General features: G+C 32.5%; 1 protein-coding gene across 1 annotated transcript in view; it reads right to left on the minus strand.

The window, feature by feature from the left end:
* LOC145335185 (monocarboxylate transporter 12-like) overlaps positions 1-16713 on the minus strand; it is a 239039-nt gene that overhangs the window by 18800 nt on the left and 203526 nt on the right. The window contains 3 exon segments of the mRNA XM_080180916.1: positions 2203-2260; positions 12034-12123; positions 15937-16000. Coding sequence (XP_080037042.1) covers positions 2203-2260; positions 12034-12123; positions 15937-16000 — 212 coding nt within the window.

The raw sequence follows: 16713 nt of genomic DNA on the forward strand, positions 1-16713 counted from the left end.
TCAGCGGCCTATGCTCCCCCCTGTGGAGTGAAAAGGGCTTGTTACTGTTACTGTTACTGTTGGCTATACTTATTCCTGTTTTCTACCATTCATTGTGTATAGTGTTATTTCTAGTGTTTTTAAAAAGCAGTCAAATTTGCAAGTATTCATGAAACTTACGTCTGAGTGATTATCCATCAAACTGTAGATTGTCCATTCTATCATATGTTTTCTGTTAGTTTGTATTTTTGTTTTTTCGTCTGTTAATTCAAATACAGTGTGTTTTTTTTATGAGAACTTTTTTGAAAGCAATTTTACCCCACTTATGGTTATCAGAATTTAATGATTAATGGCTTATTTTCTTCGTTTTTTAATGCAATTAATAGAACACCAAAAAAATATTTCAGTTTTTATTTAAAAAGTACAGTAAAATCTAAAATTCCAAACTTAGGTGTCAACATCTAAAAATGGTTTTAGCGCATTATTCTTATGCCTAAATCAACTACCCTTTGCAAGAAAAAAATTGGATTTTCTGTAGTCGAATTTTGGGGGCCAGTACTCCCTCCCTGGTTGAGATATGACCTTCAAACTTTAATATGTTCTAGTACATGTTCCTAATGATATCTGTATACATTTTTTGCTCTATATCTCAACTTTGAAGTTTTTGGCAGCCATTCTTGCAAAAGGTTGAATATTTGAGCATAAGAAAAATGCGCTAAAACTATTTTTAGATGTTGACACCTAAGTTTGGAATTTTAAATTTTACTGTACTTTTTAAATAAAAACTGAAATATTTTTTTGTTGTTCTATTAATTGCATTAAAAAACGAAGAAAATAAGCCATTAATCATTAAATTCTGATAACTTTAAGTGGGGTAAAATTGCTTTCAAAAAGTTCTCATAAAAAAAACACACTGTAAAAGTCTAATAATCTTTAATCAATTTAATCTTTTAATCTTTCTGTCTGTTAACTATTTAGTATTTTTATGTTTTGCCTGTCTGTCCGACTGTTTGTATGTTTGTCTATCCATCTGTCTGTTTGCATGCTTCTCGAGAAATTGGATTTGTGTATCAGTTAAAATCAAAAGATCCCCAAACAGCTTGGTATTTAGGTCTCCTTCCAAGAGGCTAAAGAAGAGTGCAAACAATAGCAATAAATATCGAGTTTAAGTTTTGAAGAAAAGGAAAAACACATCAATTTATGTGTATATTCACTTCCGAAAATGTATCATTTTAAAATCAGCAAAACTGCATATTATTAAAGTATCACAAACTGTCCATCCTAGTCTCATGATCAAAACAACCTATTATCTATTTGCTACTAAGGACTACTCCCCAAGCTTCAAGGGAATCAGCATTTAAAGGAGTAACAAGGTGTCAGAAAAATAAACCCAATCAGATCAGTATTTATTAAAATCCATAGACAAAAGACTTACTACTTTATATAATAGGATTAATTATTTTTGTAAATACTCAAACCTATATGTATGCGAAAATATGCGGACGTGAAGGCTAGCAATATTTCTGTAGTAGACGATTTTAAGTTGAAACTCGTGAAAAGTGTTTTTAACAAGGACAACTATTTACAAAGTGATTATATTATTTTTACAAAACGGCAAAATTTTGCTTTCCCTAAAGTTACTGTCGTGCATAAACCCTACCCCCCTTTTTTAATGAAATAAAGGAAATTTTTTCCCCCTATATCTAACCCCTGCGGGGTCTATACCTGCTATGTCCTAACCCTGCAGGGATACAAAGTACCCAATATAACCTAACCTAACCGAAAGAAATAAACAAGCAATCAAAAAACTAACCACAATATTTTGATTTTATTTTCAAAAAAATAAAGAAGAAGGTTCTGTGTTCAATAAGGTACTTTGAGAGAAACACCGGCAAAATCATTACAGTTTGACTTATCTTATCTGTCATGGGAATCGTCATACATGATATTTATCTAAAACTTCAGTTGAGGAAAGAACATTTTCTCAAAACGTTTCTGTTAGACGGACAGACATACATTTGTAATTGTTGAGTAGATCCGGAAAACAAACTATTTACTATTATCTTTAATAGATGTATACAAGTGTTAATAAGCAAGGGATATATAATTTGAAAAAAATTGAGATTCAAAATTCAGTGGTTATTGAGATCTTAAGCTTCAGACAAAAAAGGCCTTACTGTTTTATACAATAGGATTTATCATTCTATCTATCTAAATGTTTACCTTACTGAAGTCTTGATAAATAAGGACATTCCCGAGATTCCTAATCCACTGCTTGACACTGAAAAAAAAAACAGAATAATTAATATAAAACGATGGTCCTCTGTCCCTATCTCCGTATGAAGATCTCGGTAACCGCTGAACCGATCCTTCACATATAAGTGGATAAAAATAACATATATGTAATATGCTGATTTAAAAAAAAGCAAAAAAAACAATGGTTATGTTAGCCCCGAGATGCCGAGGGCACGGTCTAAAAAAACTGGTTTTAGTATTATGATTGTACATTTTAATATTTGTAGAAAACTGGATATAATACGGTGCTAGACAAAATTTTTCAGTATGTATGATAACCTGTTCTTATCCACTGGATTCGAATGAATACGAGAAAACAAATTACCTTTATTTTTTTGTTGAAATTTTAATAATAATTTCTACTATAAGTACTCTATAATTGTTACTGTGTGTTTATATGACTATGCCTGTCTGCTTTACTTAAATGAATATTTTTATCCTTGTTCTCAGATTATTTATCTCCCTTTTTGCATTCATTGTGAAAGATGATTAAAGTCCCTCCACAGATTATGACGTCATACGATAAAATAACCAATGAGAGGCCAGCATAAATTTTACCATTTTGGTCAATTACAGTGTATACTGGCCTCTCATTGGCTATTCTATCGTATGACGTCATAATCTGTTGAGGGGCTTTAATCATCTTCTCATTGTGTTATGAATATATGAACTGGCAAACGTTAAAAAGTTTTTAAATGCCCTCCACTTATAAACACAAATGAATATATCACGAAGTTTAACAACCAGGGATCTAAAGGGATAAGACAATGGCCAATAAATTTATGTACCTCCTCAATGATTAAAAACAAAATTACCCCTTCTTAACGTTTGAACACTCTACTGAATGAATGAAACAATCAAATTTCAAAAAGTCCCTAAAGTTGTTAAGCCAACGAGTAAGAAAACGTTATTATAAAACGTTGGGGACAAGATAAAGTCCCCATAGTCCCCTCTCTCTCTAAAGTTTAACAGTAAAGAAGGACGATTTACGTTATGAAGTTCAAAGCAGTAGAAAATGACTTAAAATTCTTCAAACGACTACCTAAATAAAGTGGTTTTCACTGATATATTTATTGATTCAACAAGTAAAATGATTCTATGTTAATGACAATAAAGGCATAAAATTGTACACCGACATTCGAAACAAAAAAAAACATTTTGCCTTTAAACTGTTTTTGAAAAAGTAAATATTGCAGGTAAAATAGTTTGTTTTCAAATTAAACATCCCTTCCGAAAGATTGTAAACAATTGCATTACCAATCGACCAACTAACCAAGATAAAAACTTAAAGAATATAATAGAGAAGCTCCGCCGTTGAAACATATTTAAAACTGTTTGACATAAATCATAGATTTTCAACACATAAAATATTGTTAAAACAAGGTTGACAACATCTATCAAAGCGAAGCTAATCACATTAGTCGGTCGGACAGACAAACGGACATTAACAAATGTAGAGTAACAACACATTCAATATTCAATATTGTTTATAACAAATTCCGTAAAAAAACAAGGTAAAGTATTATAAGCTTGGCAACTCTATAAAAAAATCTTAAAAATGAAAGTATGTCCTTTTACTGTATCCTATATTTGAGCAATTTTGCAACATATTTATGTACAATTTCGCCAGAACTTAGAAATTAATGTTCTGCTTTTTAAGTTCTCACACTCTATAAGTGTTAATGTTCGTTTGTAAAACTGTTTCAGATTTTACTTTTATGGATAGTGTCGTTCCTGTTTTGTAAGAACGTCATAAAGTCATCTAAGATAAGAATGAAGTCAATTTTCTATACAATAGGAAAATCCACTGGATTAGTCAAACATTATCTGTCAGCCAATTTACTTAATTCATAGGATAAACAAGGATGACAACATCCATAAAAGCGAAGCTCTGAAACGGTAGGACAAACGGACATTAACACTTGTATAGTGTCAGAACTGAATAATCATAATATAAATGTATAAGGGTCAAAGCAAAATTGTAAGTAAATTTGTTGAAAAAACTGCTTGATTCGGGATAATGTTTATGGACATACTTACATTTTTAGGACTTGATTGTAGAGTTGCTTCGCTTATTACATTATACTTTGTTGTTTCAGGAATCAATATACCAAAAATTAGATCAATCAGATGATTAGTTCACATAAAAATTTGTTGTTAAAAAAGTAAAAAAATCAACAAGTTTAAAATGGACGTACGGACATTTTGGTAATGATTATAGAGTTGCTACGCTTTCTAAATCGTACCTAACTACTAAAGGAATCACCATGCAAAATTTGAAATCAATAGGACAATTCTAACATGCCTAAATTAATGAAAAAAGCTATCCGTTATGGACGGACGGACGGACCGACCCTAATTATAGAAAAGCTTCGCTTTTAAAAAACAAAGAATGGCAACATTCATAAAAGCGAATATCAATAAGCTAGACAGTAGGAACATCAAGCACTAAAAATAAAAAGCTTTATAAAAAAGTTTAAAATGAATAGGAGGACAAGTATACAATGAGGGCGGGGACAATCGGCGGTTTATAATACAAAAGTTTTAAAATAACGCTTTACTTATTCGATGGCTTAACAACTGTGTGGACATTTATTGAATTTTGGTTAGTTGGTTTACTTTAAGTTAAGCGTCCAAACGTTTCAACCGCTGTATATAATCTACAACAGGAGTAATTTTGTGTGTTACCATTGTAAATGTACAATAATTTATCGGCCATTGTCTTATCCCTTTAGATCCCTGACAAGTATCATTTAACGTTTAGGGCTATACGTTCTGACTGACACACCCTTATCGTTGAAAAAATTCCTAGTAGAGTTGAAAATTTTGCAATTTAGATTTTTTCTAGGGGTCATTTATCTTGGGAAGGTGGAATCTACCTTCTCAAAAAATAGTTACAAATCTTCTATGGATAATTAGGTAGCATTACAGAGAAAGAGAACCTTAACAGTTCATTGGTATGCTTTGCTACAGACTGACAGACAGACATCCTGTTACTTCCTCAGGAGTAACAATATCTAATTTTTACTGAATAACTGCTGCTTATAAGTGTGTGGGCATATTTCAAAGTTTAGATGCAAACAAATGAATAATTGACAATTGGAACTACCATTATAAACATAAGCTAAAGTAAGGGAGAGAAGGGACATTGGGCTGTTATTGTTATTGAATTTTGATTGGTTGGTTCATTAAGTTGAGTGTCCAAACGTTTCAATCACTAATTGTAACCTACATAAGGAGTAATTTTTTGTTAATTTGGGATGTACATAAATTTATTGGCCATTGTATTATCCCTTTAGATCCCTGACTAAAATAGCAAGATATATTCTGTCTGCATGCATGTCTCTCAATATCTCGTGACCAACTTTGATTCTTTTTTTACAATTTTCACATTAAAAGCATAGTATAGGTCAAATCCAGGGTTAGATTTTTATTCTGTAAGTAGTAGTTTCTGTAAGCTTTTCATAGTGCCTATAAAAAGGGGATAAATTTAAAATCTTTTGGCCGAAGTATCCCCTTTATTATAGGTACCTAAAGAGATATTTATGCAACTCCCTTCCTCCTTCTAATGAAGAGGCCTTTGTAAGCTGCGTCCCTATTCGTAGCAGCTACACTTTTAAAGTGTATACATCCTTAGTGTGCCAGATTGTTCATCAAAAAACTAAGTTGAAATAATAATTAATCATTGTTTAAAATTTTCTCACTTCATCAATTCTTGAAATATTAAGAAGATTTTGTCATAGACAAGAAAATGTGTCTTTGAACGGAAATTTTGCATCAATTCAATAAAAGTATAGATGTATATCTCAGTCAACTACCTGGTTCCAGTGGTGGGGACTTTTTTCGTCTGCTATCAATTGATTTCTGCTCTTTTGTATCGATTGGCTGTGTTCTTATTTCCGACACTATTGGCTGATATCCAAAGAAAACATTAATTCATTGAAATTTCTTTTTCTACTCTATTTTGGATTTCCGATGATTTCTCATTTCATCTAAGGTGTTTATATTAATTGCTAAACCCGCCACTTTGTTTCACAAAATCATACACCAATAGTTTACAATAGAAAGATAATGGCCGATAAATTGATGTACTTACTTTCTTTATATTATATAGCCAACGAATAAGAAAATCTATTCTACTAATTGAATGAATAATTGATTTATAATCAATTAACCTATCCCTGTATCGTAGGGCTATATAACATGAACCACCTATCTTATTTCATTAGCATTGCATGAATAGATAATAAAGTGCATATAAAGTTATCGGAACAATAACATATATCATCTGTGAATCACTTATAACTCCCTACCATTAATACTTTTACAGGACGGACGTATGGACATTTACTTATTATAGAATCACTACTAATTACTACCAAAAATCATATTGGAAAATTTTAAATTTTTTGGGGATATTAAGGAATAAAACAATGAACGATTAATTGATATAAACCCCCAATCACTATAAACAAAAGTAGGCCTTGGTTAAAAAAGTTTGGAAACCGCTTGTTTGTACAATCCAACCAAGAAATTGTTGTTCAAGTTTTAAATTCAACAAATGAAAGAAAAACTCTAAGTGACAGCAATGTCTCCTCCCTCCCTGGGTTAGTAGCAGTCCACTATCATTATATAAGAATATTCCAGTTATCAGAAATGTTCAAATATGTACTTATAGTTTGATCACAACCAAAGATAAGATTTCCATTGTTTGTACGTATTTATATTATGAAAACCACTAAAGTCCCTAATGTTGTTAATCCAACGAATATGAAAACGTTATCATAAAACTTTGGGGACTAGTGCCATAAAAAGTTCATTGTCTTATCTCTCTCTCTCTCTCTCTCTCTCTCTCTCTCTTCTCTCTCTCTCTCTCTCTCTCTCTCTCTCTCTCTCTCTCTCTCTCTCTCTCTGTAGACAAGGACAATATTCAATTCATTTTTAGAACAGCATCTTAAATGCAATCCGTAGCAGACAAAAAGATCAAATTAATGGTAATAAAAACTTTTAGCAGACTTTATAATCATTTAAGTATGGAAATAATTAAAATTCCACTCGCCATTTAAAACCAATGTTATATTATACCAAATATACAATTAAATATTAGTATTGTGATTTCTATGTAGAGAAAAGAAAAACTTGGTATAGACCAATCAAAATTCGTTTACAACTTATCGAGAAGTCCCATTTTTTTCCTATGGTTTATGGTTTTAAAAAGTGTAGGGGGATGTTTTTCACTTCAATTAAAATTTAGTTACAAAAGGCTATTCTCATATTTACTGAATGTGTAAATCAACACCACCCCTAGGCGTCTTTCAGACCTTAGTATTAATTTTTTATTAGAAATTGTTTATTGATATTTTTTTATTTTATTACATATTAATGAAATCTAATTATCATTTGATAATGTTGATACCAAATGTATATATTGTTTTGTCTCAATAAATATTTGAATTTGAATCTAATAGTGATGTATACCTAATGTTTCAGCAATGCCATTTTTAACCCTTTACACCCTCCCCCCTCCCTCCCTTAAAAAAAACCCAGCAAACCCTTTTTCCGACTTGTATCCTTTTTCTCTCACCTATTCTCTTCGCCTCATAGCGACCCCCCTCTGAGTGAAAGAATTGGTGTTCCTTAAATGACACAAAAATGGTTGGAATATTTTAGCGAATAATAAAATAATATTTTATAAATCAAAGTTACTCCATAACTATGTTTATAAAATCACCTTGAATATAAAATGTCAAATATAGGGGAAGCTATGAAAATTATTCTTAAAAATTTTAAAAATATTAAAAAAGCAACAATTTCATATTTTATAATTAATTAATTCTAGTAAAACAGTCTTAAAACAGTGAAACAAAATCTTAAACTTGTAGTGACTATGCTGGGTATTTACATATTTATACTTTAAACGCTATGAATTTTTATTGTTTACATTTTTATTACCTAAAAATTTGATCAATTTATTACAATAATGAATCTTTTAATATTTTTTACTTTAATAGAGAATAAATTTGCTAATTTTATTGCACACTTAGTAAGAATGCATAGGAGATGATAAATCATGTGTAAGCTTTCAGAGTTGGCCCAAACTATATATAATTCTTAGGTGCAAGACGGCTCAAAAATTGGACAAAATTGAAAATGACATCTTTATACATAATCTATAAGATTAAATTAGTTTAAAAATACAGTAATTTTTCTCAGTATTGAAGCAAACTATATAATTCTCCTGTGCAAAACGGGTCAAAAATTTAAAAGAATATTTTAGGAGGTTACCCAAATTCTGCGGGGCTACCCCGATATAACATAACCTAACCTAGCCTAAGGTAACCACTAAAATCATAATAAACTCCCCTTATCCATTATTTTCTTTTTATTTCTTGGGTAAGGGGGAGTGGTTTATTTTGCTCTACTAGATAATTAAAGGTAGACCTCCATGTATTAACTGATATATTCTTGAAATTGCATGAAAACAAAAATTAGAAATGGTAGAAAGAAGTAAAATATTTTTCAAAAGCAATATTTATTTATTCAATGCAAACGTGCCACAAAATTGTGCAGTAATTCAAAATTTAAAAACAAAAAATTATATTTCAGAAGATATTATATATAGACTTATCTATAACGTTTTCTTATTCTTTGGCTAAATAACTTTGAGAAATTTTTTGAATTTATTCATTAAGTTGAATGATCAAACGTTTCAACCACTAATTTCAATCTACAGAGGGGTAATTTTGTTAATCATCATTGGGAGTGTACATCAATTTATCGGCCATTGTCTTATCCCTTAAGATCCCTGATACTATTTTTGCACAAATTGAGCCCATAGTGCGGGAATGTTGAACATACTCATAGCAATTAGCTGTGATGACATTTGTTTTTGCAACAATATTTCAACAGGCTAAGGAAATTTTTGCAAAACTTTTAATCCTGGATTTTAATATACCGTGGATGATTTTTTTTGATTAGTGAATTTCTTAAAAACAGTCTTCTGTGCAAAACATAAATTAGGCGTAATGCCTTTACTTATTAAAAGTTATAACAAATTTACATGGCTTTCAGGACTTCAATTATATAAGGATAGTTAAAAGGTTGGTTTTCTATGGTATTATACTTGTATTATAGATTAATTGATCTATTAGTATTAAGTTTTAGAAGGTTTCTTGAATAAGCTGTTTAAATGCTGTAGATTTAATCCAACCATCTAGTCATAGTAATAAACATTGAAAATTTATCACACAGAACAAAAATCCACGAATCACAAGGCCAAAAATATTTGCTGGCAAAAAAGTACCATGTACATGGGGGTAAGAACAATGGGTATCAAGATTTTAAATGATCATTGGTGACCTCTCGGTGCCAAGGGGTTAAATGTTCACATTTGAAAAAGGATGTGCTATGGCTAGGAAAGGGGAAATGTCCTATGGCGAATATGAGGTACTTGTTTGCTTGTGTGTGTGCTATAACAACAGGGAGGGAGGGGACATTAGACTGTTTATTACACTAGTCCCCAAAGTATTATAGTAACGTTTTCCTATTTGTTGGCTGAACAACCATGGGGACTTTTTATTGAATTATGGTTGGTTGGTTCATTTAGTTGAGTTTCCATAAGTTTCAACCATTAGTTGTTAACTACAGAAGGGGTAATTTTGTGTATCATCATTGGAGATGTACGTTAATCTATCGGCCAATGTCTTATCCCTTTAGATCCCTGGATAGCATACAACTCAAAACAATAAATAACAAATATACTATAATATATTTCTAAACCCTATTTATAAAGTCTTGATTTTAAAATATCCATTTTAAGCATTTTTGCTGATATCATATCAAGTTAATAGCATAATGCTAGCTGTTCATAATTTCGACGAAATTGTGCTGGCCTGTCGATTATGAGTCAGCCGTGATCACATTAACTTCAATTATGTAATTGAAATCAATAATAAAAATTGTATAATTATGAAACTTCTTTGAAATTTTGCAGGAATAAATCAATGAAAGGAAATACGATCTTTCTCTTTCTTAAAATGTTTTAAACATTAAAACTTTTTTGAAGGTGATCAAGTTCGGGTTTTACTATTAAATTTATTCATTTTCTACAATATATATATTAAATACTAGTTGTTTCGCCTCTGGCCTCTAGGGAAAGGATAGAGGAAAACTATAAAAATAGCTTAAAACTATCCCAAAACATTTATAAAGCTTCCCTGAAAAGTTCAACTCATTAGGACCGGCAATCTTTAGCTTCAGACAAAAACCTTACTAATTTATGTAAATATTAGGATATGTATTATGTATAAGAAAAGGTTTTTTATATTTGATATTATATTTTGATTTTCTTATTTCTAATACTAATACAAAGAGAAATATTGCAAAATCATATAAAGTCGATTTTAGACCTTTTCGCCCCCCTTCAAAATGTATTTTGTTAGGTTAGGTTAAGTTCAACATGTCTAGAGCAGTATTAAGAAGAGCTTATTTTGGAACCCAGTAAAAGTGTCGGACTGATTATGACGTAAAATAATTAGCCAATGAGAGGCCACTATAAATTTTACCATTGGTCAATAATGGCCTCTCATTGGCTAATTTTTTTTACGTCATAATCAGTCCGACACTATTACTGGGTTCCTTATTTTTATTCTAGATGCGATTGATGTTGATTACTTTTTACTTAAAATATATTTCGTAATGATATAGTAATCTTTTTCCTTTTAAATTGGGTTAAGAAAGATTTATAATTTAATGTTTTTTTTAAGTAAGGTCCCCGCTTTTTATAGCTTCTCCCACCGGGGCTAGCAACTAGTAGGGTGATTTCATTTTGATTATATGTCATAAAAGTTGTATTGGCTGCTAAATTAATCAATGGCATGTATCGACTATATGGTATTAATTAAAAATGGTCATTGTCTGAAGCTTAAGTTATCAATAAATACTAAACTTATGATGTTTTGCTTTTTACAAAAGCTTCACATCGGTCTTGTGGTGGTTTTATGTTTTTTTAGTTCTAAGCCTCGATAAGGTTTTATCCAATTTTCTACCACCTTCTTTCCCCTTTGAATAAAGAGTCGCTTATGATAGGAGCGCAGCCCCTAGTATACAACGTAACATTACAAATAAAGGACAAGGGGGGGGGGATATCTACTGGCTATGAAAGTGATCCTACCGCTAAATCTATATGTCAAAATAGACAGAAGTATTTTATCCCTATCATTTCTAATTTGCTGTAAAATGAGATATTTCCCGCAGGGGCTACTAAGGACAGGAATAATTGGACAGAAAAAGAGACTGATTAATAACTGGTCGATAAGAAACAGTTCTCAGCCTCTCTGAAAAATCATGTATCGCATTGTATTATATCCAGTTTTCTGCGAATATAAAAACGTACAATCATAATATACCAATTTTGTTAGGCCGTGCCTTCGGCATATCGGGTCTAACAAAATTGGTTTTAATCTTATAACTGTACATTTAAAAAAAATAATTTCTTTTATTTTATATAAATGTTTTTTTTCATCATACCCGTCCCAAATACAAATAAAACAAATCAGAGCTAAAATTTTCTCAAAGTGGCTTGCGAGCATAGAACCATGACCCTTCTTATTTAAAAAAAGAATTGAAAATAAGGAGGGGGGAGGGGCGATTTACACAACCATAAAAGAGAAAACTACCCTAGTTTAAAATGTAATTATAGGTGGGGGGTTCTTTGCTAGCTTGAAACTTTGAAGGAAACCCGCTAATAATAAATATTACCTAAAAATATTTCTACAATATCTCTTCTTCTCTTGAAATACTGTCCAACCATTAGAGTGCTTGTGTCTCGGGTTAGACCAACACCAACACCTTAAAGAAATACAAGTATTAGAGTGCTCGTGTCTCTGGTCTAACCAACACCAACACCTTATAGAAATACAAGTATTAGAGTGCTCGTGTCTCGGGTCAGACCAACACCAACACCTTATACAAATACAAGTATTAGAGTGCTCGTGTCTCGGGTCAGACCAACACCAACACCTTATACAAATACAAGTATTAGAGTGCTCGTGTCTCGGGTCAGACCAACACCAACACCTTATACAAATACAACCATTAGAGTGCTTGTGTCTCGGGTCAGACCAACTCCAACACCTTATAGAAATACAAGTATTAGAGTGCTTGTGTCTCGGGTCAGACCAACTCCAACACCTTATAGAAATACAAGTATTAGAGTGCTTGTGTCTCGGGTCAGACCAACACCAACACCTTATAGAAATACAAGTATTAGAGTGCTTGTGTCTCGGGTCAGACCAACACCAACACCTTATACAAATACAAGTATTAGAGTGCTTGTGTCTCGGGTCAGACCAACACCAACACCTTATACAAATACAAGTATTAGAGTGCTTGTGTCTCGGGTCAGACCAACACCAACACCTTATAGAAATACAAGTATTAGAGTGCTCGTGTCTCGGGTCAGACCAACACCAACACCTTATATATAAATACAAGTATTAGAGTGCTTGTGTCTCGGGTCAGACCAACACCAACACCTTATATATAAATACAAGAATTAGAGTGCTTGTGTCTCGGGTCAGACCAACACCAACACCTTATAGAATTACAAGTATTAGAGTGCTTGTGTCTCGGGTCAGACCAACACCAACACCTTATATAGAAATACAAGTATTAGAGTGCTCGTGTCTCGGGTCAGACCAACACCAACACCTTATAGAAATACAAGTATTAGAGTGCTTGTGTCTCGGGTCAGACCAACACCAACACCTTATAGAAATACAAGTATTAGAGTGCTTGTGTCTCGGGTTAGTCCAACACCAACACCTTATAGAAATACAAGTATTAGAGTGCTCGTGTCTCGGGTCGGACCAACACCAACACCTTATATAGAAATAAAAGTATTAGAGTGCTCGTGTCTCGGGTTAGACCAACACCAACACCTTATACAAATACATCATTACCGATCAAATTAATAGGCTGACCGAAAAGCTAAGGTTTTATCATCCTATGATATAAAGTAGTAAGCCTTTTTTGTCTGTAGCAAAGTATCTCCCTAACGCCCAAAAATTATTTTTACTTTTTCTTTTTAAAACTTAAATTAAAATTGAGGTAGTCTCCTTCCCTCACCTTAAGTTCCCCTAGAGGCTTCTAGGCCTCCTACCAGGATGAGGATTTTAACATGAAGGGAGAAGTAAAAAATAGCCTAAAACTATCCCTTTGTAAAGCTAGCTTTCCTAGAATGAAGAATCAATTAACCCAGTGGTTAGCTAGATCTTAGCGGACAGACCAGGGGCGTCCAAGCTTTTTTTTGGGGGGGAGGGTATAATTTTTTTAATAGGGGGGAGGGAAATTTGTTTTGGGAGGGTGTAAAATGGCGCGCAAAATTTTTTTGATAGGGACTTTTTATTTTTTGGGGGGGGGGAATTAACCCCTCCTAAATTGTTGGGAGTGCCTACGGCACCCCCATGGTAGGGGTAAATTTTACATGGGGTGGGGTAAAATCAAAAATATTTTGGGACCCTTTACCCCCACCCTTGGACGTCCATGGGACAGACAACAACCTTAAAAACACCATTTAATCGAGATATTTAGGTTTAGACCGACAGACGGACATAAATAAATTAATGGGGACAAGATAAATAAAATTTTAATATCATCCTAATAAGTTTAGATGAATAATATATGTTATAGTTTTCTTACAATAATGTCATTTTTAAGGCATTTTTACGACAAATTGGATTTTAAATATTGCCAATAAATAACAAAATATGACACTTAAAATTAATAAATAAGCCCACGAGTTACGTCAAGGACGAATTGTATGATGTATGGGTAAATTTTAATCCGTATAATAAAGTTACAAGATCTCTGTATGTCTCTTTGTACCAAATGATTTCGCTAACTGCTGAACTGATATGGTTCTCCCTTACACTGTAGCTTCTCACTATGTAGGGCCTGGGAAGTTTATAACAATTTTTGGGGAGGGCACCTTCACCTTTCCCAGAAAAATAGTCCCTAGAAAATAGTGCCCTGCCCCCACCTCAAGAGCCCCTAGAGGCCTTTAGGGGGCGTATCCACTGGGTAAATAAAAAGTAGCTGCATGCGGTATTAAAAGAATTGCTTCATTGAAAAAGCATGAACCATGTTTTATTATTATGAGTCTGCTTTAGTCGCCAAGACCAATCTATATTCATAAATATATTTATCAGAGAGAGAGAGAGAGGGAGGGGACATTGGACTGTAAATTATTTTGGTACCCAAAGTTTTTATAAACACATTCGTTGGCTCACAATTTTGGATAATTTTGTAAATCTTCATTGAACAGTTAAAACTAGAAGTGTCCAAACTTTTCAACCAACAATAATAATCTACAGGTGGGGTACTTTTGATTAGGGTTGGGCCGGATATCCGGTCCGGCCGGTTATCCGGCCGGATATCCGGATATTTTCTATATACGGCCAGTAACATCCGGCTGATTTTTAACGCCAGATATCCGGTTATCTGGCCGGATATCCGGTAAATTGCCGCATATCGAACGTTGGCCAGATATCTGGCTGGAACCGGATATCCGGCATTTGAAATCAGCCGGATATCTGGTATCCGGCCAAAAAAGTATCCGGCCCAACCCTACTTTTTATAGTATATTGTCTTATCCCTTAAGATCTTTGACATTAATAGGGTCATCTATAAACTAATTGATTTATCATTTCTTGAATATTATCAGATTACCAGATTTTCATGTACTCTAAAAAAGTAAAACTTGTAACTGGCTAAAATAATGGTAACCCAAATCCACCCAATTTACCCCATCTCCTCCCCTCCTACTGAGCGATGAACAATGAAACAAATTGCGAATATGAAACAATATGCGGAAGTGAAGGCCAACTGCATTAATCTATATTCCTATAATGTATCTTTAATGGGGTCAGTCTCAGGCAGGGAGAGGACATTGGACTGTACATACCGCTAGTACCCAAAGTTTTTTAAACTTTGGGTACTTTTCTTTAATGTGATTGGTTGGTGTCAAACTAATAAGGTCCAAACTTTTCTACCAATAATTCTAAAGTAGGGATAATTTGTGTATCATAATTAGAGATATACATCAATTTATCGCCCATTGTCTTATCCCTTAAGATCCCTGGTTCAGTATATATGACAACCATACAAATATATCAATTATGGATTGTATATGATCCAGAGGTAGGTCAATAGACGATATTTTAATCCCATATTTTTTATGTCTGAAATTGGTTTATATTTGTCTATCTACCTATCCAATCAATTCTTATATCCGTCCATCCATATATCTATCCTATCTATACATCTATCCTATCTATCCTATCTATCCTATCTATCCATTTATCCTATCTATCCATTTATCCTATCTATCCATTTATCCTATCTATCCATTTATCCTATCTATCCATTTATCCTATCTATCCATTTATCCTATCTATCCATCTATCCATCTATCTATCTATCCATCTATCCATCTATCCTATCTATCCATCTATCCATCTATCCTATCTATCCATCTATCCTATCTATCCATCTATCCTTTCTATCCATCTATCATATCTATCCTATCTATCCATCTATCCTATCTATACATCTATCCTATCTATCCATCTATCCTATCTATCCATCTATCTATATACTAACCTACAAAAGCTCCATAACTGAAGAATAGTTGATGAAACTGGCTGGCAAACGATGTAAATAAACATCCTAGTTCACATAATAACCATCATTTTGTTTTTTTTAGTTGTCTTCAAAAGCCTTGATATTTATAAAAGCAGTACTGAAAATACGATTTGTGTTTAATCGTCCTAGGAATCAATATTTAAAGTTTCACATCAACATGATATCATTTTTAATAAAGTTATTGATTTTCCTGAATTATACCTTACTGTTAAAGAAGTCATTTTAAAATTCTGGAAATGATTAGGATGACTCTGTCGTTTCACTAACATTAGAAGACACACAGCAATATAAAAAAGCTTCGCTTCTTAAAAAATATTTAAATTTTCAAATTCAAACCAGTGTTTAATGTTAGATATAAAGATAAGATAAATAATTCTCAATTATAAAACTTATGATTAAGACAATAAATTTTAAAGGGGTGTCCCACAAAAATATTATTGTTAGCATCCTTATTTAGAAGTAACAGGATGACTGTTTCTATTTTCTATTTTTTGTTTATTTGGTTTTCGCAGTAACGAATATCTCCAAAGATTTAATGGCTTCTAACGGCCAAACAGTATAACGTATGCTCGCAACAAATTTTAACCGACAAAAGGAGGCCTACTAATAATCTGGAGTAGTCATTAATGAATAATGTACAGATATCACGCAGTTCAAATAAATGCGCAAAAAAGACTTGTTATACGCATTTTTTCTTCAGTGAGGCTATCCCTGTGAATCATTGGATCTTGGCTA

Source organism: Acartia tonsa, chromosome 13, assembly GCF_053477335.1.
Source record: "Acartia tonsa isolate MP-2025a chromosome 13, ASM5347733v1, whole genome shotgun sequence".
Classification (NCBI taxonomy): Eukaryota; Metazoa; Arthropoda; class Copepoda; order Calanoida; family Acartiidae; genus Acartia; species Acartia tonsa.